The sequence below is a fragment of the Protopterus annectens genome, chromosome 2.part0 (genome assembly GCF_019279795.1).
Source record: "Protopterus annectens isolate FY-2018-M chromosome 2.part0, PAN1.0, whole genome shotgun sequence".
Classification (NCBI taxonomy): domain Eukaryota; kingdom Metazoa; phylum Chordata; order Ceratodontiformes; family Protopteridae; genus Protopterus; species Protopterus annectens.
In genome coordinates, this window is record NC_056728.1 from 686,725,618 (window position 1) to 686,753,613 (window position 27,996).

General features: G+C 40.8%; 1 protein-coding gene across 2 annotated transcripts in view; it reads left to right on the top strand.

Annotated features, from left to right (window-relative positions):
- The window catches only part of SLC46A2 (solute carrier family 46 member 2), a 226,825-nt gene that overhangs the window by 84,080 nt on the left and 114,749 nt on the right, over positions 1-27,996 (top strand). The window contains exons 2-3 of one of the 2 annotated variants that reach the window (XM_044061020.1): positions 6,840-6,923; positions 8,037-8,193. In XM_044061020.1, the coding sequence (XP_043916955.1) occupies positions 6,840-6,923; positions 8,037-8,193 (241 nt within the window). The remainder of the gene's footprint in view (positions 1-6,839; positions 6,924-8,036; positions 8,194-27,996) is intronic. The other variant, XM_044061021.1, reaches the window with a different exon arrangement.

Sequence of the window (27,996 nt, forward strand, 5' to 3'; positions counted from 1 at the left end):
AGTACACTTAATATTAAGCAATTGACTTTTAGCCTGGTGAGTACCTTAAGGGGAGAAACCTTGCAAAATAATACTTATGTGCTTTTCGTCATCAGTCAGTAAACGGGGAGAGACAGAGCTGGATCCAGCACTAGGTGACCCAGACAGTTGCATAGGGCCTGGTGGCTGGGGAGCCCACTAGCCAGGAAGCTTCCACATTAACTTAAAAAAATTAAACACTTCTTCTTTAACACCACAACGGCATCTTCCTCTTTAAGGAGTACCATGTGTTCATTGCACACATGCCATTGTATATGTAAACGCATTCCACGCTTGCTGTTGTGTAAGAGAGATGTGCACAGAATTTAAACTAGCCATTCCATTTGTTACTGTATGAGACAGAAAGTGTGGGTGTGTTGCTGTATGAGAGAGAAGGTGTGTGCTTGTGTGTGTGTGTGTGTGTGTGTGTGTGTGTGTGTGCATGTGTATATGTGTAATTTAAACTATCCGTTTGTTACTTTATGAGAGAGTGTTGTGTGTGTGCGTGTGTGTGTGTGTGTGTGTGTGTGTGTGTGTGTGTGTGTGTGTGTGTGTGTGTGTGTGTGTGTGTGTGTGTGTTCGTCTGTATAATCAAAACTAGCCATTTCTACATTGCTGTATGAGAGAAAAAGTGTGTGTGTGTGTGTGTGTGTGTGTGTGTGTGTGTGTGTGTGTGTGTGTGTGTGTGTGTGTGTGTGTTGCTGTATGACACAGAATGTGTTTGTGTGGAATTTAAACTAGCCATTCATTTGTTGTATAAAAAAGTGTGTGTTACTATATGAGAGAGAAGGTGTGTGTGTGTGTGTGTGTGTGTGTGTGTGTGTGTGTGTGTGTGTGTGTGTGTGTAAATTGGTGTATAACATGCCCCTCAACTGTCCAGATTTTCACAGACTGTCCAGATTTTTCCTTATATTTTTTGTCTGTTTCTCATAAAATTTGTGGTTTTCTGGCACATCACTGAGGATTGAAGTCACTAAATAATGACATACATATGGGTTTCAGACTTCATATCCTTCAGAAAATGCAGGCCAACTTGAATCCGGTTCATTGAGCAATTTTCTAAGTTTAAAAGAGCAATATTTAAAATCTGTCCCTATTTCTGGGCCATTGTCCTCCCCCACTATTATTTTAGGATAAGAGGTATGTGTGTGTAATGCCCTAGTTAAAGGGGGCAGCTTAGTCAACTAACTCGATCAAGCTCAAACCCTGTACCTGTGTTACAGGAGACAAAAGCTTGAATCCTTTACACCAACTACCAGACTGCTAAAGGAATTGTGAGTTTGAGTTTCAGTACATTTTCAGGGCATGATCTATGAGTCAGTGCATTTTCAAAGAATTTTGAATTTCAAGGGAAGAGACGTTTACTGTTGGTCATGCTAAGACTGTTTTCAATGTGCATCTGTTTTGTTCAGTAAATGGCATTCACTGTATGTGGTATAGAATTTGAAAGCTTTGTTATTAGCATGACAGGTAACTTAATTGCCTTTGGATAGAAGGCTGTGGGTTGGGTTCTGCTCTCACACATGTAGAGGGATTGTTGTTGATACTGTGGTGCATTTTAAGGGGGGATGGGACTGCACTCCTGACTGTCCTCCTTTGGATGAGATGCCTAGTAACTATGAACTTGTTGTTGGTTTGCAGGTCATTCCCTATTGCAATATTACCAGTTTACCAACTTTTTTTGTAATCTGACATAGGCAATTAATTATTCAAGGGCAGCAGGCACTGAATTTGTAGATGAAACTCTGAAATGTACAATTCTTTGCCAGTGGCATCCTTTTCATTAGTTACAGATCGCTTTATTGTGGAATTATTTAGATGACTTTTACTTCTGTAGATATTGTACACATCAAAACTGGTGGATTGTAATGACAGAAGTTTGAGTGACCTTTTATGGTTGAATTTTTCTGAAATTGGTAATTTTGTCATTGGTTCATACATTTGAATTCATTTCTCACTGGAAAAATGTTCAAAACTACAAATTTGAAACATTTTGTAACAAGTGGTGCTGTATTATGTAAGGAATATAATTTAATACATTAGGAAGGTGAATCAAAGAACACATGCATGTATGCATGGCCTTAAGAATGTGTACAAGGGGCTTAAAAGGAGCCTGAGTCAATTTTTCCAAAACAAATTTAAGGTAGCAAGGAGTAGGAGTACACCAAATGAGCTTTTATCCCTTGGAACCTTGATCACTTAGTATAGCATGCTCTATCCCTGGGCAGGTATCAGCCCTATTTTTGAAGGTGTGAGTTTTACTTGACCTGCTGAGCCATGACTGACCAGTTCTGTTCCCAAACCTACGCCAGCAAAAGGTTCATAGGTTCATAGGTTCATAGGTTTATACTAGGCTATCTGCCCTAGGGCATTTATAAGCCTAGCCAGAGTGTGTGTGGCTTTCACCACCCCTTAGGATGAGAATACTATACCCATTAATTTGCTGTGCCTCTGTCCAGCAGTGATACAGAGATGATTCCCGGGGTAAACCTACGATCTCCCATCCACTCGTCAAGATTTCTCTTGAACAGAGTCAGTGAGGGGCTCTTCCTCACATGGACTGGGATTCTGTTCCATAGTGTAGGGAGTCTCTGGGTGATGAATCTGTCCCTCCAGCACGTCCTATTTATATCCGTGTTGAGGTTTAAGTCTCTTGCTCTCGTGGCTCTGGTGGATTTGGATTTTTTGAGGTGGAGCATGTCCATTAATTCGGGTTGGACATGGCCTTGTATGTCAGGCACAGATCACCTCTGAGCAGACGGTATGCAACTGAATAGAGCTGGAGTTTCTTCAGTCGGGCATCGTATGACATATGTTTGAGCCCCTTTATCCTTTTGGTGAGGAACTTTTGGGGTCTTTCCAACTGCTGCAGGTGTCGGGTAAGGTACATTCGAATGGGGCGTTGTACTCAATCATTGGTCTGATAAGTGAAGAGTACAGGGGTACAATGACCTCTCCTGATCTGGATGTGAATCCCTTCATGATCAGGTGGGCAATGTAGAAGGTCTTCCTAACCACTTTGGCAATGTGAGTGTCAAAAGAGAGGTTACTGTCAACTTGGGTCCCCAGGTCCCTGATAACTTCTTCCGTGTTTAATGGATTACCACCTATGTGGTAATTAGGGGTTACCTTGTTTTTCCCAAAGGGTATGACTATACATTTTTTGGCATTTAGCTAAAGGCCATGGCTCTGGCACCAGTTATCCATTTCTATGAGACCTTTCTGGAGGATGTCTGTGTCTGATGGAGTGTCAATTATGGTGCCCAGTTTGCAGTCATCTGCAAATTTTGTCAACCAAAATCCCCCTATGTTTGCCTGCACTTCAGAAAAATAAATGCCGAACAAGAGGGGGCCCAGGACTGAGCCCTGTGGGACACCGCTCGTGACCGGCTTAGAGTCTGACATGGCACCAGCAACTCTAACCCTGTGTGTTCTGTCCTTGAGCCAGTTTGCAACCCATCTTGTGACATATGGGTTTACATCTAAGCTGGTGAGCTTTTCTATGATGCCCGAGTGGGGTATTGTGTCGAACGCTTTTGCTAGGTCAAGGTAGGCTGTGTGAACTGCCTTACCCTCATCAATGACCTTAGTGACTGTTTTGAAACATCGACCAAGTTCAAGAGGCAGGATCTGCCCTTGACAAAGCCAAATTGGGTAGGATCCAGTGTCTGTAGGTCCCCAATGTCTTTATTTATGAGTTCCATTATGATCCTCTCCATAGCTTTGCAGACAAGGCTCGTCAAGCTTATGGGGCGGTAATTTCCAGGGTCCATAGAAGCACCACCTTTGTGGAGTGGGACCACAGTTGCCATACGCCATTCTTTGGGTACGTATCCTGTAGTAAGGCTAAGATTAAACAGCAGCCTTATGTGTGGGTTTAGTTCCTCATTGAGTTCGTGTAGCACACATCCGGGGACACCGTCCGGTCCCATTGATGCTGTGTTTTTTGCTTTAGAGAGAGCAGCTCTCACCTGGGCATCTGAGATGTTTGGGAGGCTAGACTCTGGTGGAATAGATATTTCTCCTTTTAGGGGGGAGGGAGGGGAGAAATTTGCACTGAACCTGTCTGCCAGTATGTTGGCAATGTCTGTGGGTTCAGTGATTTTTATCATTTTGGACTAATTCTGAGCATATCTGGGAGTTTCCACCCAGGTTTCTAACATAGCTAAAGAAGGCTTTATGATTGTCTTTTGTGTCATTAGCGATTTTTCTCTCAAAGTTGGCCTTGGATGATTTTATGAGTGATCGTAGTTTTTTGCTAGTATTGATCAGAGATGCCTTCCCATTTAAGGATTTTGCTCTGTCATATAGTAGCTTTCTCCTCTTGTTGTAGAGTTTGTTTATGGCTGGAGTCCACCAGACCGGGCGCCTGCCTTTGGTGGAAAGGGTCTTGATTTTATTAGGGATTGCTTGATCCATACATTCCTGGAGGTGCTTGTAGAAGGCATTTGTAAGGGTTTCAGCAGCGTGGGTTGTGGTTTCCACTGCTCGGGGGCCTTGAAGGATACCACTCCAGTCTTAAGAAGTGTGAAGTTTGCTTTTGAGAAGTTCTTCACTGTGGTCTTTTTGCTGGGGTGGGGCGGGATGTGGATCTCCAGTGAGATTAATTTATGGTCTGATCTCACCAATGAGGGATATACTTCGGTGTGGAGCATTTTGTCCCCATGTTTGTGATGATCAGGTCTAGTATATTTTCTCCTCTTGTGGGAATGGTGACTAGTTGTTCCATAGCATTTGAGTTTATGAACTCAAGGAACCTTTTTGGGCTAGGGTGTTGGGGCTTGAGTAATGTTCCCAGTCTATGTTTGGGTAGTTGAAGTCACCCAATATGATGGTGTTTGGAGAGACATTTATACTCTCCAGTGTCTTCAGGAAGGCTGTGTGGGTTTCCTGAGTTTGAGAAGGTGGTCTGTAGCATGTTACAAACTGTAGGGCAGTTTTACCTATGGTTAATTGCACCTGGATGGTCTCCGATGCTTCGTGCATTGCCACTGACCTGGAGGTGTGGGTATCCTTTATGAATATGGATACTCCCCCTCCTTTTGTGGTTCGGTCCGGATTTTGGGGCGGAACGCATGATATGAGGTATAACCTGATAGTGCTGGGGTGCTCTCAGGAGCCTTGAACCAGGTTTCAGTCACAGCACAAACATCGATGTTCTCCATACTGAGGAGGGCTTCGAGGGCGTGCATCTTGAGGTTTAGACTTCTGGCATTGAGCAGTATTACCCTTAGTTTTTCTCCATTTTGTTTTCTAGGGCGGTAGGTTTATCATTTGAGCCTTGCCTAAAAAGGCACTATGGGGTGGCAAGAGCCTTTGCCAATATCCGGAAGCCCAGGGTGACAGGTGCAAGCCGTCCCTTGCGAAGCAGCGTGGCTTGTCAAGCATGTCATCCCAGGCAGACAGACATTAGATCCTTAGAATGACACCAGTAATTAAGCCAATTATTAAAGCTGATCATTTTGTCTCTGTATTGTGGCATCATTCTTGGTGAGGGTAGGATACTGCTCAGGGTCAGGGTCATACTGGCCTGGGCTACATAATCTGAGAGCTCCTCTATGTCTCTTTTCATGTAGTCCAGGGAGGTGCGTCTCAGGTCGTTCACACCGGCATGGACAATGACTGAGTCATACTTGTACTTGCTGTGGAGTGACCTGAGTGCTTGTGTTATGTGGCGGATTCTAGCGCCTGACAGGCAGCTAACTGTGATCTTTTCCTTGTTCAGTCTGGTGAGAGGGACGTCAGTGTGTCTGACTATGGAGTCACCTATAACAAGTGTGTCTGGCATTGTGTTTGGCCTTAAGGGCTGTGACTGTTTAGCACACTGACTTTGAGAACTATGTGTTGCATGTCTTATGTCTTGAGGTGGCAGTTGCTTGGGTGTCTGCTTTGGAGGCCTCTGTAGTTTTGGTAGATTTTTGATCAGTGCCTCCAGTATGTCTTTGTGTGTTTATGTGTTTGTTTTGCAGTTGTGATAGTTCTATGTGAAACTGGGTTTGTGGTGTGCGTGGTTTCCTTCTCCTCCTGTCTGGTCTTGCCAGTCCTGAGTTGAGAGAGCTCAGCCTCCAGTTTGGCTATATAGTTGCATCTCTCACATGTATTTGTGTTTTGTGGGAGAAGGAGTGGGTTGTCTGTGTACATGAGGCAATTGTAACATTGCCTCAAGATGCCCAGATTCACCAGCTGAACAGGAGAGGACGCTAGCAACTGACCCTTCGACATGCTAGAAAAAGTGAAAAAGTTTGCTGTGTAACTGAGTCAGAAGGGACCTATAGGGAAATGGGTATTCAAGGGGATTCTAGGCTAATGTAGTACTTTGTTTAGTATACAAGTACTTTACCTATATAAAAATGCTTTAGGAGCAAGTGCTGAGGTAAAGCAATGCTGCATTTGTGGCAAATTCTGTTTAATTCAATGTAACCTAAACTGTATGCTGACCAAGCATGCTATTTAGTACAGAGGATTAAGTATATGAAATTCTGAAGTACTTCATCCTGTAACTCTGAGTTGATAACCTCACTCTACATTTGCACAATGTATGACTCTGAGCAAATCACTTTACCAGACATTGCTCCCAGGTAATCCCTAAAAATAGCCTTGTACTTAGTGGTTTTGATCCTTTAAGAAATTAATAAAATGTTTAAAAAAATGCAGTTAGGTGACATTCCATACACACACAGTAATGCAGAATAATCTTTATTTCAGGGCATTGTTTAGTAACAACTCTATTTTGCAGAAGGTGGATTTTGTTTTTTATGCAAATTGTTTATTTCAGCAGAGCACTGAGTATTTATGATCTTGAATGGTATTTTTCTTTGTAGCTCGCCTTGTGATGTTGTTTGCACTGATTCCTCTACCAGTTATCAGATCTGTGATATCTAAACAAATCCAAGGATCTTCTTATGGTAAGTTGCAAAAATTGTATTACTTTCTGTAGTTTAGAGAGAAAAAATAATTCAATGTAATGTGAATAAAGTTTATTTTTCTTAAGAAACATTTGGCTTTCCACCTTTTCACACCCGCTTCTTTCAGTATTTGATGGATGTTTAGTAGTAGCACGTTCAACATATTAACACATTGCTGTTTTGGCACATAGAAAAATATAAAGCAGCATTCAGCCATCCATGTTACTGTTTTGCATATAACCTTGTTTTGCTGTACAGATGGTTTTAGCAGTGCCACTTACATGGAAGCCATACCATTCAGGTCACATAAAGTAAGATACTGTTACACAATAGACACCTAAAGTTATGTCATGCGATTGTATGCTAATGGGAACCAAAATTAGTAAGACTGTCTACTGCAATTAAATAATGTCTTCTCACTATGGCAAGTATTGTCATTCACAATGAAACATTATATTTGCCATTTCTGAACTTACAGAGGACAGTACAAATCATAAATCATTATGTCTGGATGTAATCAAAACATGATTAACTACATTGCTATTGATATATATATATATATATATATATATATTGATAATAGATGGTCCTAACCGTTTAAGCATGACACATTTTCAAGGCATTCTGACTCTTCTGCTACTTATTTATCATTTATTAAAATATCTAGAAGCTATCCCCTACTATTAAGATATTTAGCAACTACCCCTTATTTCTTCTATTCCACTCCAGCACTGTATGACTTTTGTACAAAAATTGCATATCATGTAAATAACAATGGTTTGCCATTATCTAAAGTTTGTCCACAAAGTATTTTCACAACCATTCCCCTCCCTGTGTTATATACAATTGTGTAATGTTTATTAGGCTGCTTGCTGTAGCAGTCTACTGTTACCCCCAAAATGAACTTGAAAGTGGTCCACTGATACAGACCCCCAGTAAACAAATAATTATGTAAATGAATACATTAACAAATGCTTAGGATCTAAGTATGTTACAGTGTTACATTATATTCTGTTGGCCTTTAAGGTCATAAGAGGCTTGCAATTCCATTTAAATACAGTACTAATTATTCCATTTAAATACAGTACTAATTACTAATTTCTTTCTTTAAAGGCAAGGTATTTGTCATCCTACAGATGTGTTTGGCAATTACTGGTGTAATTGCATCATTAACATTCATCAGGATTTATCAGGCCGCACTAGACTGGTTCAGTGGTTTCTGTTTCATTTTGTCTGTCATCATCAGTTTCCTTAGCATCATTCCTGTAAGGTAAGACTTGGATCTGTGGAAAGCTATTAGTATTTCTTAGCCTGTGAATGTCTACATTTCTTGTCTAATGTACAACCCAGAATGACTGAAACTCTCACAAGTTTTTTTTCTGTGGACAGAACAGCTTATTTATAAGTCCATATAGGAAATATCTTGAAAACTAAAGTCACTCTGCTTCCATACGGTTCTTTAAGAAATATAGATTACTGCACAAAATGCAGAAAATGCAGTGAAAAGTTAAGGGGAGAAACAGCTCACAAAATTGCTGTGCTCTGAATCTAAGTACCAGTTCCTCATCCGTTACAATGGAGTGGTTAAAACATACTTGCATTTCTAAACTCAGATTACAGTACAATCTTAATTAAATGGATGATTATTAACCAAGACTCCATTTAAACCAGATTATAACAATGCTTTTCAGTCATTATTTTTTTTCTTCCAGCATTACAATTTATGTAGTGCAGGCAGCATCACGATTACACTGCAGTATTAGTTAAAAGATACCCTGGTTCGGTGCCAGTCTAGAGCGAGCCCCAATCTTAACTATGCTTAGAAGGGTGCTTAACAATTGATAAGCACACCGTACATGCTGTTAGGATCACAATAGCTGACAGTGCTGGCTAGCAAACAGCAGTAGCAGCAGCAGAACATGGAACAACTTCATTTCAACTTTGTTTCTGCCTGCTACATTGAAAATTACAGCCACTCAAGATGTACTTTGGCAACAACAACTGCTTCCCTTACACATGGAATACATAAGGATGTCTCCTTCAGTGTGTTTAGCAATGCCTCCTACCTGCTTTTCTGGGTGGGAGGGTTCTCTTTAACTGGCATTGCGTGGAGCAGATAAATCTCCATGCACTTTAAAGAATTATGATTAGATTTTTGATCATAACCTAATATTATATGTTCTTGACATGAATGCCAAGATTCACCTTTCCTAGCATACATGCCTCGAACATATAATAAGCAGATTACGACTGGAGACCCGATAATAAACCTCTCTATTATTACCACCTGCTATTCTGTATTAACTAATCAGAATGCATTAAATAACTATGTGAGGGAAAGTTTTCTTAAGCCTGCCATTTGTTTTTTCTTCTTACTAACTGTGGCTTCCAGAAAAAAAACACAAAACAACTGCAAACAAAAGAGAGCTAAAAGGCTAAGTACACAATAAAACAGCAATCTTAGCAGAAGTGACTGCAGCAGCACTAACCAGAAGTTGTTCCAGCAACATGAGACAGATGAGCGTGCGGACTAATCACAGTAGTTTGTTTTACTGTTATGACTGAAGTCCTTTTATTAGTCTATCATATGGCAGCTTCACCAGATTCAAACCATCAAGGATAAACAAGTTATAAATGTGTAAAGTGTGTGTGTGTGTGTGTGTGTGTGTGTGTGTGTGTGTGTGTGTGTGTGTGTGTGTGTGTGTGTGTGTGCCTGAGTTTTTGTGTATATTTGTCTGTTATTCTGTGTGTCTATCTTTGTGTGTGCCTGTCTGTATATGTATGTGCATGCATTTTTCTGTATGTGTGTGAGCATGTGTGTCTGTGTCTACATTTGTGTGCACATGTATGTCCATGTATATTTGTGTATGCCTGAGTTTTTGTGTATATCTGTGTGTGGTGTATGTGCATATGTATGTGTGCCTGAGGTTTGTGTATATGTGTGTGTAAAGTGAATCTTGTTGTGTGTGTGTGTGTGTGTGTGTGTGTGTGTGTGTGTGTGTGTCTCTGTATCTATTCTTGTGTGTGTTTGCGTGCTTGCGTATGCCCACCCAAAAATAAATAAAGCTGGAAAAGATGACACAGGCTCCCAGATCTTTGGAAATGATTCCTGGGGTTGACCAGTCCCATTACTTTACCCTAACCCTTAGGGCAGTTATACTCCTCCAGCGGGTTCTCCACCAAACATTACTACCTGTCACCTTTCTGTTTATCGAAGACACCGCTTAAATACAGTAATTTGTGAGTTATTGTTACACTTTCATCCCTCTTAAGCTGCAGGGAAAACAGCCAATTTGTACTTAAAATTTACTGCTATATTTCTTGAAAGTTTATGTGCTATTACAAACCTTCTAAGGAAGTTTCAGGTGCTTATGCAGAAATATGACAGCAGAGAAACTCAGGGCAAACTTCTACTGGAAATAAACTGTTAGAATTTCACACAGGTCTTCAAACCATCAGGAATTCAAGTGAGAAGGAATGAGTTGTTTAAACTGATTGCAAAGAGGGTGTGATGTTACCTATGTCAAAGGCATATTTTCTCACTGCAGCTTGATATGTTAATGTTATTACTGTATAAAAAGCAAAAAAAAAAAAAGTTTCAGTTATAAATGTGAAACACGATGGCCAGGTACACGAGATATGTGAATATGTGAAACATAATAACTGGAACCATCTATATGGCTCCAGTCTCTTTCACTGGTTATCATGGAACAACTCAAGGTCACTCTCAATTTGTTCCTGTACAGTATCCATTTTATTAGTCTATCATATGGCAGCTTCACCAGATTCAAACCATCAAGGATAAACAAGTTATAAATGTGTAAAGTGTGTGTGTGTGTGTGTGTGTGTGTGTGTGTGTGTGTGTGTGTGTGTGTGTGTGTGTGTGTGTGTGTGTGTGTGTGTGTGTGCCTGACTTTTTTTGTGTCCCTGTCTTTCTGTCTGTGTCTTTGTCTCTGTGTCTATTTTTGTGAGTGCATATGTGAATGTGTATGTGTGTGCTTGAGTTTGTGTGTGTGTGTGTGTGTGTGTGTGTGTGTGTGTGTGTGTGTGTGTGTGTGTGTGTGTATCTATGTGTCTTTGTGTCTGTATCTGTCATTGATGGTATGTGGGCTCTATCTGTGCGGATGTGTCTGAGTGTATATGCATGCCTGAGTTTCTTTATGTGTGTGTGTGTGTGTGTGTGTGTGTGTGTGTGTGTGTGTGTGTGTGTGTGTGTGTGTGTGTGTGTGCCTGAGTTTTTGTGTACATTTGTGTGTTATTCTGTGCATCTATCTTTGTGTGTGCCTGTCTGTATATGTGTGTGCATGCATTTTTCTGTATGTGTGAGCATGTGTGTCTGTGTCTATATTTGTGTGCACATGTATGTCCATGTATATTTGTGTATGCCTGAGTTTTTGTGTATATCTGTGTGTGGTGTATGTGCATATGTATGTGTGCCTGAGGTTTGTGTATATGTGTGTGTAAAGTGAATTTGTGTATGTGTGTGTGTGTGTGCGTGTGGCTAAGTTTTTGTGTATATGTCTGTGTGAGTCTGTGTCTCTGTATCTATTCTTGTGTGTGTTTGTGTGCTTGACACAGGCTCCCAGATCTTTGGAAATGATTCCTGGGGTTGAGCAGTCCCGTTACTTTACCCTAACCCTTAGGACAGTTATACTCCTCAAGCGGGTTCTTCACCAAACATTACTACCTGTCACCTTTCTGTTTATCGAAGACACCGCTTAAATACAGAAATTTGTGAGTTATTGTTACACTTTCATCCCTCTTAAGCTGCAGGGAAAACAGTCAATTTGTACTTAAAATTTACTGCTATATTTCTTGAAAGTGGTTTTTAGTCCAGATGTTTATGAGCTATTACAAACCTTCTAAGGAAGTTTCAGGTACTTATGCAGAAATATGACAGCAGGGAAACTCAGGGCAAACTTCTACTGGAAATAAACTGTTAGAATTTCACACAGGTCTTCAAACCATCAGGAATTCAAGTGAGAAGGAATGAGTTGTTTAAACTGATTGCAAAGAGGGTGTGATGTTACCTATGTCAAAGGCACATTTTCTCACTGCAGCTTGATATGTTAATGTTATTACTGTATAAAAAGCAAAAAAAAAAAGTTTCAGTTATAAATGGGAAACAGGATGGCCAGGTACACGAGATATGTGAATATGTGAAACATAATCACTGGAACCATCTATATGGCTCCAGTCTCTTTCACTGGTTATCATGGAACAACTCAAGGTCACTCTGAATTTGTTCCTGTACAGTATGCATCTCACACCCTTTATGTATTTCCTGACTGCAGGATGGATTCCTGGCTTTAGAAGTTGATTAATTAGGTTATATGTACATGCTGTTGTCTGCAGAAGGTATGTACCATTAATAAGAGAGCTGTATGTGCAAAGCACTGACTTGATGTCAGCATTTGAAATAAAATATTATTGCATTAATTCACCACAGGTATAAGAAACAATAAGATCAAGGAATGACCTAGAAATAAATGAAAATTTCTAATTCCAATCACAGAAATTAAATCTACTGTGTCTTTTTCTACATGATTCCCATTACTGACTGTTAGTTTTTTGAATTACAAAATGACAACTGCATGATGCAGGAAATACATTATCAGACACATTAATTGCATTTCCTTCACAGCAGAAGGAGACAATAAACCTATCTTGTCTGCCCTTTAAGGGTATTTAACATTTACCATACTCCCTCTCCACCTGCTCCATGCTATCTTGAATGTACCTTTAGATCCCCTGTTTACTGCCCATTGTGATAGTCTATTTCAAGGCTCCATAACCCTGACTGGAAAAAAATACTTTGGTAGATCCTGGGAGTAATTAGTTCCTACACTTTGGTCCTTTCATTGTTGTCCTTCCTCTCCCTGACATGATCTTGTTCACTCATCTTATGTCTTCCCTTTTCTGGTCTTAAGAATACCTTTACTTCCTCTAGTCTTTGAGCATATTCATTCTCTTTCATTCCATGGCATTTTCTGATTGTTTTCCAATGCATTCCTTCCAGCAACCTGACATCCATTTTCTTGTATGGCCTCCAGAACTGCTTTCTTTCTTTCTTTACTTTGTTAACCAGTTAGTGGGCTAATCCACAGAACCCTTCCAGGCAACAATGCAGATCATTAGGCAGTTACAACATACATAAGGTACAAAAACAGTGATTGAATTCAAAACACAATAGTGGAAATATAGGACAAAGGCAGTTCAAATAAACATATACTAGAAGATGTCCCACCACAGTGAATGCAAGAAATCTGTAGTCTGCTTATAATCGCATACAGTGTTATGGGGATCTGATGGATGTACAACTTATAGGAAATTAAAAAAAAGTATTAGCAAATGTGAGATATTTTTTAGGATTTACATCTGTAGCATACATGTTGCTCTGACTAACTGTTTAATCTGTATCAATGACAAAGCATTTGTATTGTCTTGCATTTATATTTAATAAAGACAAAACAAGTGTATTCAGCAAGTAAATTATATGGTAAAAGTTTAAACAAAACACTTTTGAATTAATGGGTAAGATGGCTTTAGAGAGCTATGATGTTATTTTAAGCACAAAAACCTGTTTTAATACAAATTGCCTTTCAGATTTCGTGATATAGACAAGTACAGAAGTGGTAGAATGGGGAGGTGAATACATTTATGTTAAAGACTACTTTTAAGTGTCTGAAATCACAGACTCTTGTTGTGAAATCATAAAAGTTAAGATGGGTAAAAGAAAGCAGAAGTTTAATATTGCTCTATTTTATTTGCTCCTTGAACAAGATAAATATGATCTACATTTTTTATTGAAGACTTTTGAAAGGCATTCTGTAATGAAAATGTATCACTGGTCATCTCAATATCCTTGACATACAAGTAATGTGCATGTTCAAAAGTTATTGGAACTTAATACAACAAATAATTATGTTCAGTACACCTGTGAGACTAGATAAGATCCTGAATGTAGTTTGGGTAAAATCAGATATATGGCTGCAGAAAATTGGAGTAACCTCAGGACTAGGACATTCAGACCACAGTAGTCTAGAATGAGAGGTTAGTTACTTTGCTGAAAATTATAGGGAATAGTGTGCAAACCTGAAGATACTACAAATCAGATAAGAAGAAAATATATGGCATTATTGATAAATAGGGCTAGAGAACAGAACTTGAAAGTTCAAACTTAGCAACATTGCTGTCAGTGTCTGTGGCTCAACAGGTGGCACAAACACCTTTGGTGCTGGAAGATCAGAACACTTTGGGTTATTGTTCCATCCTAGGTGATTGGATTAATTTTCTATTACTGGCACTGCTGTGCAGCATTATGGGATGTTGCACTCCTGGTGTGCTGTCCTTTGGATGAGATGTTTAACTGAGGTACCATCTGCCTGAGTTGATGGTGGCTCAGATGGATGCAAAAGATCCCATGGCACTTATCAAAAAGAGTAAAGGAATTTCCCTTGTATCCTGGCCAGATTTTTCCTAGTCAGTATAAAAAAACACCATGGGTCTCTCCTGAAAAGAAGCCACTAGCCTAGTGGGAATAACCCAGTCAACAAAAGCAAATAAACATTTTGGACCAAATTTTATGCCCCTTTGTAAATAATGTAATTAAGAAAGAAGTACCAATATGCTCAATGGATAAACAACAAAGAAAAGATTCATTAGGATGGGCAAGTAATCTTACCAATTTGGCAAAAAAAAAAAAAAACACAGAAAAGGCATTTTTGGGTAATTAAGGAAATATTTCCAACTGAAAAGAACACACAAATAAATTTGAAGGTTAGATCATCATTGAGGTACTGTGTGAAGTGAAATTATCAACTGGATTTAGCTAAGAATTCTGAACTTTAGATTTTTTTTTTACAAGCATAAATCATATACTAGCTTTGACTCAGAGATGGTGATTTTAACAGTTAATAACATTAAGATTTGTAATAAAAATACATGGATGAATTGCTACTTGATTAAATTATTTGGCATTACTCTGAGAACTCTCACCCTAAGTTGGACTCACAGTTTTAAAACTTGATAACTGCCCACTAGTTTCAGATGATATAATCTCAGCAATGAAGAAAATTAGGCATTTTATTTGTAGCTCATGATCTTAGTATGTGATCAGTCCAGAAGTACATGAAAATAGACTAGTACAACTGTTAACCAGTCTAAATTAAATAAGAGCATATATAAAATAAGAGTGGCAAGTACAAAATATATGGGTCACAGAAATATATGGGTCATATTCCAATGTCAGAGGGACTGAATCCAATGTTGGCGAAGGGCAAAGTAATACTGCAAATACCAAAGCTAGAAGATATGTAGACATTACTGAGATTCTTGGGGATGATACAGTATCTTGTATGGATGTATTATATACCTTATATGTCCGAGATAAATATGCCTCTTAGAAAGCTGTGGAACACAATATAGTGGCCTGAAAAATCTTAGTTATAAGGACAGATGGGCAGCTCTTTCTCTATACTCACTTCCTTGCAGACTCCTCCTTGGAGATCTGTGCCTTACTTTTCAAACCCTAAAAGATCCACCCCTATGTAACCTGCTATTCCTTCAGGGAATTAATAGCTCCTCAAGTAGTCAGTGAAAGGAACTAAACCATCATCAGGTAAATAAGACATGTTAGCGGGATAGATTCACATCCCAATGTATCCATCAGTTCTGGAATAAACTTCCACTATGTGTCAAGCAGAGCAGCACTATTGCCACCTTCAATGTAAACCTAGATAATTGAATGGACGGTCTCAAAATCTCTGTGATTTATCTTGTATTTCCCTCCATGAGGCTAGAAGGAACATTTAAATAGTTTTTTTTTTTTTTGGCTAGGCCTGTAATGGTCTGCAGAATGATTGCCTTTTACTTACCTATGAACCTATACAGTCTGCGACTTCATGAACAGGAGAAGAGTTTTAAATTGCTATAAAAACCTAGGACAGAAGCACCTACTTTAAAGTATTATGGCATATATAAACCAGCTATGGTACATATGAATAGAAGTCAAAACAATACAGGTGTTGTACAGTTACAGGAAAATAGACTAGTTGCCTACCATTAACAGTGTTTACAGATGCACAAAAGACATATTTTCAGATACCAAAATAATTATTTGTAATATTGTGTAGTTGTGAGAAATTCTATCAATATATTTGTAGCATAGAAGTACATTTTGTCAGGCATATTCAAAATGTCTTTGTATAAGGCATCTCTGACATTACAGAGGATATTGCTTAAGGTACAGAAATATGACCTGAGAGAAAACCATTGACCAGGCAAGGAACTGTATATAGCAGATATGTTGAGTACAGAATATTTACCAATGCAGAAAGATTTACTAGAAGAAGAATTAGAGATTCTTTAGGTGAGTCCTCAGTTACCATTGTCCGATAAATGGAAGCATTTTAGAGATGTGTATACTCCAACTTACAATGTAGTTATGTAAAGAAGTGACAGTGAAAGATTGGACAAAGCAAAAATCACTAGTCAGAAAGGGAATCCAGTCTTAGTTTTTCTACATGTGAGCATTCATTGGGCAACCATTTTATTTCAGTAGTAATTTGTGTACTTATAAAATGGATGAGTGGGTGGTCAGAGTACAGCTTTTACAAAGTTCAATCTTAGTATGAACTCTCTCTCTCTCTCTATATATATATATATATATATATATATATATATATATATATTAAATCATGTAAAATACAGTATTCCTTTTATTTGGTAAAGTACTGAAGAAGTAGTGATAAAATGCATAAATGAGTGTCATACATGTATAAGTCACTGTATCCTAAGATTAATGGTTCAAGTGCTGCTTGTGATTGCTGAAAAACAGTAATGCTGTATAAAACCAGACAGACACAAACAGTGACATAGTTTGAGTAAACAGAAATTGCAGACTAGGGAAAATTATCTTTCGAGTTATACCGTAAGCAACGGAGACCACAGGCAACCAGCCAAATAGGAGTTTAAGTAAAAATCCGATGTTGTCATTTTCATTCATTCCTCAACGAACGGGTTCTGATCTGACTCTCGGCTCCAACTTGGCCACTTTCTTTAGATTCTAGGATCTGACTCTTGAGCTACTCCCTTACCCACAATGCCCCTGATCAGTGTGTTACCTCAGATCTCATTTGCCACTCTTCAAACTTGGTCAGGATTGCGACTTCTCGAGCTCTAGTGGTTTTTTTGTGAGTGAACAGTTAAAATTTTTCACTTGCTTTTCTCTAGTGTCTTTATATTTTTAGTGTGCACTGTCTGCCGTACCTCTACTTCCTACTTTATTACCTTAAAGGTAAACTTTATCACACCATAGTTGGCAATTACTTCTTTCCTTTCCTTTTGTTTTCTTCACCTACCATAGTTGGAAGATTTTTCATTCTCTGTCTACAAAAAAAAAATGTTTTATCTGTTATACTTGCTGTCACTGTTCTCTGTGTTCTAGTATGGCTGATAAACCTACGGATTTGAAAACTGCACTTCCTGTGAGCACAAGATCCCCAATTCCAATGCCCACAGGGAATATGTGTATTGTCTGGGGCCTCCACATTTAGACACTTCCTGCTCTATTTGTGCAGCTTTTAATGATTCTTAAAGGAATTCTTCCAGCTTTGGCTACTTCTGCTGGTACATCTTCTTCAGGGGCTCAAACCCCCTCTCAGAAAACTAAAGACACTAGGGTGCATAGGAAACATTCCTCCTTCAAATATCCTCAGTCAGTGCCTTCCTCTCAGTCTCTTGCAAAGGTAACCTAAGCCTTGCATCTGAAAACTTCGGATCCTATACCTGTTGGCACCAATTCTCCTCGCTCCATTCTCCAAGATTTTCCCTGGAGCAGGTCTCTCCTAGATTAAGGGCTATCTTCCTCCAGGAGACCCCAAAAAAGTCTTCAAGGCCACTATCCACTTTATCTTCTATTAGATACTTCCAGAGTCTCTCTGAGTCACATGTGGATAGAATGATGATGAAGTTCCTCAGAACACAGATCCAGATGGGGATTCTGTTGGCTTTGTCTCCCACTGGATCCATGAGCCTTAAGCTCACCTTCCAACCTGTACCTGCTGCTTCTTCAATCTGACCTGCTGTTCTGTAATCCTCAGATATGAGAGCCTGAACCAGTGGATACAAAGGTCCTGGCATTCTCAACCTTGATGACTTCTCTGAGCTGATCTCCAACTCTGTTGGAGCATGATGGATCTCAGAGCAGAAGCATTGGCATTGGATCTGATGGGTTGATCTCAACTCCAAAGTTTTCGGAGCCATCGCTTCTTCTCAGTGCTTTGGCATTGGACAGCTCAGCTCCAACTCCCCCTTTGGATCCGAGTGTTTGGGGGACATGTGGGTTTGTCTCATCCAAGAGTTTTGCCTCCAGTAGGGTTACCCTCAGAGTCTCCTGGGCCCTGGGCTTTTGAAGTGGTGGAGAGGATGTTGTCTCCACCTAAACTGGCTTCAACTTTTCCTTCTTCAGATCCATGTCCCCAACTTCCTTTGGATCCTGTGTCTCAGTTCTCTCATCCTACACCTCAGGGACAAGCCAGCCCAGGTGAGCATCCAAGAAATTTCCACCAGGGAACTTCCCATCTCTTCCAACACTTCCCCAGAGCATCCCACTGAGGAGCTGCCTTGGAAGAGTTCATGGAAGAGGAGGCACCTGGATTCCCCACATGAATCTCTCACAGAAGACACTGATTTTGATGAAGGGGAAGGGTCCTCTAGATCTCCACCTGAGGATATCTCGTTCATGGACATATTAGAGATCCTTCACCAAAAAGGTGGTTGGTCTGCCCAAAATCCATCCCAGGAGGAATCCGTACTTTTAGAAGCCTTCAGGTCTGGACCATCTACTTCTTGGGTTACCCCGCCTACAGATAAAGCTGATAGCCCTGGTCTCCCACAGAGCATGGAAGGAACCAGACTCTGTAGAACCGATCTCTAAGTACCCAGAAGAGGTTCTTAGTGCCTCGTCAGATAGGTTAGACTGGACAAAGGGTTTTCCTGTAGATGCCATGGTCATTGTAGAAGTTACTAAGAAGGAGATGGTTGAGCAGAGCTCCTTTGTTCCTCCCCTTACAGGGAGTCTAGGGGATTGGACAGGTTTCAGAAGTGAATGTAGGCATCAGAGACCTTTGCTTTATGGTTGCTGAATTATTTGGTGCATTTCACGAGGTTACAGAGGGGCTTAATCAAGGAACTCTCTAACTCACCCCCAGGGTCCATGTCCGTAGAGGAACAGAAGCCTTTTGCCTCACAGATGGTTAGGAAGAGGAGTGAGGTTGGAGTGTTAAGCAGTTATTAGAAAGACAGAAAAACTATATGCAATGTATCATGCATGAAAAATACATTATTATGGTTTATTTTCTTTTCTGTCAATGTATGTGTGCCCATGGTTTAAGTGACAGTTTAATAAAAGTGCTTAAAAAAAGAAAACCTATTAATGGGTGCTGCTGTCATCAGCACACAATGAGTGTTTGAGTTATCCAATCATTCCGCCCTGATAAGCAATGTAGAGCAGGTAGTTGTTAGAGAAGTTCTCACTAAATGGTTCAAGGACTACAGTAAAGAAAGGCAATTGCTGGCCATGTCCAGTATGACACAGGGTTCTCAAAGCCAGCATTCATTAGGGGTCAGTACTGGGTCCTACAATTTTTTCCTTCTTCATGATTTCATTTGACAGTACTATCGTATCATGTCCAAGTCATACTGCTGTAATCACAACTACCTTCTTTGTAGTAGTAATGCATTGTACAATGAATTCTTAAATATGCTCCATAATATCTTATGGTCACTTTCCAATAACGTTTTTTTTTTAGAAAATGTATTCATGAGACTTTTAACTGCCATATACTGTAGGTATAAGCTCTTTTTCTGTCTGACCATATATTTCCTGACAGTCAGTAAACTGCATTCATATGCAACTTATTTGGTCTAATATGCAAATTATTTATCCACTCACAAAATCACTGTACTAGTTCCATTTCAGTTTGTACCTACTTGTAATGTGACTGGTTTATTCACATCAAAATATTTAAGTGTGGATCCTTTGGGCACTAACTGTTTAACCAATTCAAAGCTCATTTCTTAGTTTACAGTTCAGCACCATGTGGTATTATGTTTCAGAAGTTTCATTGCTTACACATCTGCTTCTGATATGGTCAGAATAAACTTTGAAATAACAAATATCATAGCAAGACATCTCAATAGAACATGTTTATCCCCAGCAAGAGATATTTGTACTACTTCCTTCATTTTCTAATCTCCTGGTTTCACTTTCTGAAGTTAAAACATGACCTGTGTATTTATAGATCTGACGTTGTCTTTTTTCATCCATTCATGAACTGATGGGACTCAGATACAACCCTCGGATCCATACTTGGCCACTCAACAAACTTTAGACTCCATAGCTTGAGCTTTTGCCCTTACCCATAATCCCTTGACTACATCTTTGGTATTCCTTTTCTCAGCTACTTCTCTTTTTTGGGTATCAGTTCAATGTTTAATTGTGGTAGTTGATATTAGTATAACGATGGCCAAGAAACCCACTGGTTTCAAGAAATGGTCTTCTTGTGGGAATAAGATCCCAAATTTGGATAGTCACTACTTGTGTGTATATTGCTTAGGTCTAGAACATCTTGATGTTTCATGTGATATTTGTGCAAGCTTTAATAATATAGTTTTGGTTGAAAGGAAGAATAAACTGATTTTGAAGGATCTACTCCTATCTTCTTCCTCTTTGGACACTGGAGCAGTATCATCGCCTAAAAAGTCTTCAGGGGATTCAGCAGAGAAATATAAAAATTCAAAGAAGTGCTCCTCAGACTGCTATCTTCCCTCAGTCTCACTGGGTTCCAATCTGCAAGGGAAGGTATCTAAGTTGTTGGCTCCAACTGTCTCTAAGAGCTCTACTCCAAAAAAAAAAAAAAAAAAAGACGAAATCATTGGATCTATCCCCTTATTCTGTTCTGACCAGGTCAAAATCTAAATCTCCTAGGTCCTCTCCTGACCCAGTCTCATCGAGGCTTTACTCTCCATTGCTGCAAGCATTCCTCAATGAGTTTCCTCTCCACTATCTACATCATCTTTCCTCAGGACATCCAGGAGCCTTTCAGAAGTGGATGTGGACAGGATGATGAAGAAATTTCTCACAGCCCAGATCCCTTGGGTGCTTTACTGGCTCTAGCTCCCATCAGACCCATGACCCTCTCCAACTCTCATCCCCAGGCTTTAGTTCTTACTCTGGTCCACCTGAGGTTTCGAAGCTTTCAGATCCAAGATTCCCAAGGGTGTCTGTTTCAGATCCGAAGACTTGTTGTTCTTCAACTCCGACACTTTCTCTGACCTGGATGGGTCCAACCTTGCCAGATCTAGAAGGATATTGGAGCCAGAGCATTGGTGCCAGATCCAGTGGTTTGGAATTGACTCCAATAGTGTCAGAGCCATCCTTTCCTCTTGGAACTTCAGCACTGAACAGCTCAGCTCCAACCTCTGCCTTGAATGCCGGGGGATCAGGTTTCATTCCTCACAGGCTTCAACAGATTCAGTGGGGGTTATGTTACTCTGATTTTATACTTACGTTTGCTCAGCTTGCATTTGTTCTCACATAAGCTTTTCAATAACTCAGTCAGTCTTTTATCTTGCTCTTCTTCAGACTGAACCCTTGGCAATACAACACTGATAATGTTAACAATACATTCAGGTCCTTCAGTCATTTTATGCCTCTTGTAATATCATTTCAGATGACACATAAGCTTCTGTATTTTACTAATAAATCATGTAACTGGACTTCCACAATGACTGCACACTGTGTAACAGCTTAATTTCACTTTTCCTGGTGTGGAAACAGAAACTTATAAAAGAGAGGCACTGAATTTGTCATTTTGGGTAAATTTTAGTTACTGGCTAGTAAGCACACTCCCTAGATGCCTAGACAGAAAAAAATAGAGAATCTGAAAGGCAATTAACCATAATAGGTGAAGAGAAAACACTGGATGAGAAGAATTCTGCAGTTGTTCAGCACAAAGCAGTTCATGCTTCAGCTTCGATGCAAGACATGACTTCCAGTAACCTAGAGGAAAAAATAAGTCAAATGTGCTAAGAGCTGTAAAATAAATCAAATGCTGAAGGTGTATATCAACTCAAATAACAAAAGGCTAGACAAAATGGAAAAAGCTTTAAACAGGTATTCAGATGCATTGATAAAACTACAACAATCAGAGGTCAAAATGAAGAAAAGACTAGCTGAGCATGAGACTGCTCAAGAAGAGATATTTAAAAAAATGGTAGACTTAGATGGAAAACTTGAGATTTTCTGCTGTTCCAGAGAAACTGGAAGGAACAGACTGCATTCATTTTATGAAAGCACAAACAAGTATCTGGACTTGTATTCCACAGAAGGAGTTGTTAATTGAAAAGGCACATCTTGTGTATATTCGCACTTACCCATGAGAAAGCAGCCAAGACCTGTATTAATAAAGATGAAATCCTACAAGCAGAAAGAGTTGATCCTGACAAAACTGTGCCAGACAGAAACAGTATTAAAAGTTGGAGACATTTGAGTGTTTGTGGAAAATGATTACAAACTGTACACAACGCAGGATGGGAGCAAATTAAGTCAAGCAGTTAGGCAATGCTGAGAGGCAGGTGTGAGATTCAAGCTGCTGTATCCAGCTGGCTTCATAATATTTTTTCTTGGAGGATCAAAGATATTTTTTGATGCAGAACAGGCTAAGGAGGAAATACAAATAGCTTCATAGGTTCATACTAGGCTATCTGCCCTAGGGCATTTATAAACCTAGCCAGAGTGTGTTTGGCTTTCACCACCCATTTTAAATTAATTTTGCTATGCCCTTTTTCGATGTTAGTATACTGTGCCTCTGTCTAACAGTGACACAGAAGTGATACCCGGGGTAAACCTACGATCTACCATCCACTCATCAAGATTCCTCTTGAAGAGAGTCAGTGAGGGACTCTGCCTAACCTGGACTGGGATTTTATTCCAGAGTGAAGGGAGCCTCTGGGTTATGAATCTGTCCCTCCAGCATGTCCTATTTATTTCAGTGCTGAGGTTCAAGTCTCGAGTGTGTAGCTCGATGGGATTTGGATTTTCTGAGGTGCAGCATGTTTATTAATTCCGGGTTGGACATGGCTTTATACGTCAGGCACAGATCGCCTCTGAGCAGGCGGTATGCCACTGAGTAGAGCTGGAGTTTCTTTAACCGGGCAGCATATGGCATCTGTTTGAGCCCTTTGATCCTCTTGGTGAGGTACGTTTGGGATCTTTCCAGTTGCAGCAGGTGTCTGGTAAGGTACATCCCAAAAGGGGCATTGTACTCAATTATGGGCCTGATGAGGGATGAGTAAAGAGGCACGATGACCTCCCCTGATCTAGATGTGAATCCCTTCATGATTAGGTGGGCTATATAAAATGTTTTTCTAACCACTTTGGCCACGTGGTTGTCAAATGAGAGATTGCTATCAACTTGGGTCTCCAGGTCCCTAATTACTTCTTCTGTACCTAATGGATTACCACCTATGTGGTAATTTGTGGGCACTTTGTTTTTGCCAAAGGGGATGACTATACACTTTTTGTCGTTTAGCTTGAGGCCATGGCTCTGGCACCAGTTGTCTGTTTCTATGAGGCCCTTTTGGAGGATGCTTGTGTCGGCTGGAGAGCCGATTATGGCGCCCAGTTTGCAGTCATCTGCGAACTTGGTCAGCCACAGTCCTTCCGTGTTGGCCTGTACCTCCAAGAAATATATACCGAACAAGAGAGATCCCAGGACTGAGCCTTGTGGGACGCCACTTGTAATTGGTTTGGAGTCTGACATGGCTCCAGCAATTCTAACCATGTGGGTTCTGTCCTTGAGCCAGTGTGCAACCCATCTAGTGACATAGGGGTTTATAGTTAAGCTGGTGAGCTTATTTATAATGCCCGAGTGGGGTATTGTATCGAAGGCTTTTGCGAGGTGCAGGTAGGCTTTGTGGACCACCTTCCCCTCGTCAATGGCTTTGGTGACTGTTTCAAAGAAATCAACCAGGTTTAAGAGGCAGGATCTGCCCTTAACAAAGCTGAACTGGGTAGGATCCAGTGTCTGTAGGTCCCTAATATCTTTATTTATGAGGTCCATGATGATCCTTTCCATAGCTTTGCAGACCAAGCTAGTCAGGCTTATGGGGCGATAGTTTCCAGGATCTGTTGAGGCACCACCTTTGTGGAGAGGGACCACTGTTGCTGTACGCCACTCTTTGGGTACATATCCTGTAGTAAGGCTGAGATTGAACAGTAGTTTTATGTTTGGGTTTAGCTCTTCTTGGAGTTCATGTAAAATGTAGCCCAGGACACCGTCTGGTCCCATTGATGCTGTGTTTTTTGCTTTGGAGAGGGCGGCTCTTACCTGAGCATCTGAGATGTCAGGGGGGCAGCACTCTGCTGGGATAGATATTTGCCCTTTTGGTGGGGAGGGGGGGGAGAAGTTTGCGCTGAACCTGTCAGCTAGGATGTTGGCAATGTCTGTGTATTTTTTGTCATTTTGGACTAATTCTGAGCATATCTGGGAATTCCCACCCAGGTTCCTAACATAACTAAAGAAAGCCTTGTGATTATCCTTAGTGTCCTGTGCAATTTTTCTCTCGAAGCTGGCTTTAGACGATTTTATGGGTGCCCACAGTTTTTTGCTAATACTAATCAGAGATGCCTTCCCTTTTTGGGATTTTGCTCTATCATGTAGTAGCTTCCTCCTTCTATTGTATAGTTTGTTTATGGCTGGGGTCCACCAGACAGGACATCTGCCTTTGGAGGATTGGGTCTTGGTTTTATTTGGGATTGCATGATCCATGCATTCCTGAAGGTGTTCATAGAATGCGTTTATAAAGGATTCTGCGGTCTTGGCCGTATTTTCCACAGGCCCGGGGGCTTTGAAGGATTCCACATCGGTTTTGAGGAGTGTGAAATTTGCTTTAGAGAAGTTTTTCACTGTGGTTTTCTGGGCAGGGGGTGGGATCGGGATGTGAATATCCAGTGAGATTAGTTTATGGTCTGATCTTACCAGTGAGGCATACACTTCTGGTCTGGAGCATAGAGTCCCCATGTTGGTGATGATCAGGTCCAGTATGTTTTCCCCTCTTGTGGGAGTGGTAACAAGTTGTTCCATAGCATTTGAGTTTATAAATTCTAGGAACCTTTGGGCTAGGGTGTTGGAGCTAGAGTAATGCTCCCAGTCTATGTTTGGGTAGTTGAAGTCGCCCAATATAATGGTGTTTGGAGAGACCTTCATATTTTCCAGTGTTCTCAGGAAGGCCGTGGGAGGGTGATCTGTAGCAGGCTATAAACTGGAAGGCAGTTTTACCCACTGTTAGTTGCACATGGATAGTCTCTGATGCTTCATGCTGTGCCACCAACCTGGAGGTGTGGGTATCTTTGACAAATATTGATACTCCCCCTCCTTTTGTGGTTCAGTCCAAGTTTTGGGGCCGAAAAGCATGGTATGAGGTATAACCTGGTTGTGCTGGGGTGCTCTCGGGAGCCTTGAACCAGGTTTCTGTTACTGCACAGATATCGATGTTCTCCATGCTAAGGAGAGTTTCGAGTGTGTGCATCTTGAGGTTTAGACTTCTGGCGTTGAGTAGCATTACTCTTAGTTTCTTATCCCTTGTGATACCTATGGAGGTGGGTTTGTCTTTTGAGCCTTGCCTAAAAAAGGCACTATGGGGTAGCAAGAGCCTTTGCCAATATCTGAAAGCCCAGGGGTGACAGGTGCAAGCCGTCCCTAGCGAAGCATCGTGGCTTGTCGAGCATGTCATCTCAGGCTGACAGGCATTGGATCCCCTTTGAATGACACCAATACTTAAGCCAATTGTTGAAATTGATCATCTTGTCTTCATATTGTGGCATCATTCTTGGTGAGGGTAGGATGCTACTCAAGGTCAGGGTCATACCGGCCTGGGCTACATGCTCAGAGGGCTCCTCTATGTCTCTTTTCATGTAGTCCAGGGAGGTACGTCTCAGGTCATTCACACCAGCATGGACAATGACTGAGTCATATTTGTACTTGCCTTGGAGTGACCTGAGTGCTTGTGTTATGTGGCGGATCTTAGCGCCCAACAGGCAGCTCACCGTGACCTTCTCCTTGTTCAGCCTGGTGAGCGGGACGTCAGTGTGCCTGATGATAGAGTCACCTATTACAAGTGTATCAGGTGTGTTGTTTAGCCTTAAGGGCTGTGACTGTTCGGCACACTGGCTTTGTGAGCTATGTGTTGCACGTGTTTTGTTTTGGGGTAGTGGTTGCTTGGGTGTCTGCTTTGGAGGTCTCTGCTGCTTAGGCAGATTTTTATTTAGAGCCTCCGAGTATGTTTTTGTGTGTTTATGAGTTTGGTTTGCTGTCGTGGTAGGTCTATGTGAGACTGGAATTGTAGTGAGTGTGGTTTCCTTCTCCTCCTGACTGGTTACGCCAGAACTGAGTTGAGAGAGCTTAGCCTCCAGTTTGGCTATATGGTTGCATCTCTCACATGTGTTGGAATTTGTTGGGAGGAGGAGAGGGTTGTCTGTGTACATGAGGCAGTTGTAACATTGCCTCAAGATTCCCAGATTCACCAGCTGAACCGGAGAGGAGATTGACAACTGACCTTTGGACATGCTAGAATAGTATTGAGAATTCCTTTATAATTGAAAAAAGGGCTAATGGGGAACAAGGTACTCAAGAGGAGTTTGTGAGGGTGTAGTGCTTTTAATTTTTTAGTGCTGACTTATATAATTGCTTTAGTGAGCAAGTGCCAGGTAACTTAAATGCAATGTGTTACAGGTAACTTAAATGCAAAAACGACAAACAGTAACTTTCTTTCAAGTGAAACAAGGAAATAAGTACAGTAAGCAATGCAGATATCACTAGGGATCCACAGAAGCGCTGAAAAGCCGCGTTTTAGGTGGAATTAGCGTTTCAGGGAAATAACAAGCAAACAAACAACAAGCATACAAACAAAGCTAGATTCAGCAGGCCTGGATCCGAATAGCGCGCTCTGCTAATGCGTCCGTCTCAAGTGTCATAACATAGTTAGGTAGGGGTTTCAAATCCTGCAAACGCTCAGTGTGTATGTGTGTGTGTGTGTGTGTGTGTGTGTGTGTGTGTGTGTGTGTGTGTGTGTGTGTGTGTGTGTGTGTGTGTGTGTGTGTGTGTGTGTGTGTGTGTGTGTGAGTGTGAGTGGGGTTGGTGTGTGTGTAAGTCTGTGGGAGAGAAATGTCCCTTTCTGTGCAGTAACTGAGACCTGGTTCAAGGCTCCAGAGAGCACCCCTGCAATACCAGGCGACAACTCTTACCACACTTTTCGGCCACCAAACCAGGACCGAAACACTAAAGGTGGAGGAGTGTCAATATTCACCAAGGATATTCACACCACCAGGCTAGTTGGCCAACACAATGTGTCTGAAATTCTCCAAGTGCAACTAACACTAGGTAAGACTGCAATCCAAATTGTAGCTTGCTACAGATCCCCCACCATACCCCAAGATTCTCACTACACCTTTCTAAACATACTGGAAAATATTAAGATAGAACCAAACACCCTAATACTGGGTGATTTTAACTACCCTGCCATTAACTGGGAAAACTACTCATGTCCCTACACCTTTGCTTAACGGTTCTTGGAATTCATAAATTCCAACGCCCTGGATCAACTAATCCATAGTCCCACCAGGGCTCCAATATCCTAGACCTGGTCATTACCAACATGGGAAATCAATGCTCCATACCTATGGTCACCCCCTCGTTAGTCAGGTCTGACCATAAGCTAATCACCCTTAACATCCACATCCCACCCCCCCCCCCCAGTAAAGAAACCACCATAAAAAACTTCTCCAAAGCCAACTTCATGCTACTCAAGTCAGAAGTGACAAACTTCATGACACCCATGCAGACGGGAACTGAAAGTTCAACTGCTGAATCCTACACTATGGCACTGTACAAGCACATCCACTCATGCATGAATCGTGCCGTCCCAAATAGAACTAAAATGCTCTCATCCAAAAAAAGGAAGCCAATCTGGTGGTCCCCTGCCATAAACAAACTTTACAACAAAAGGAAGA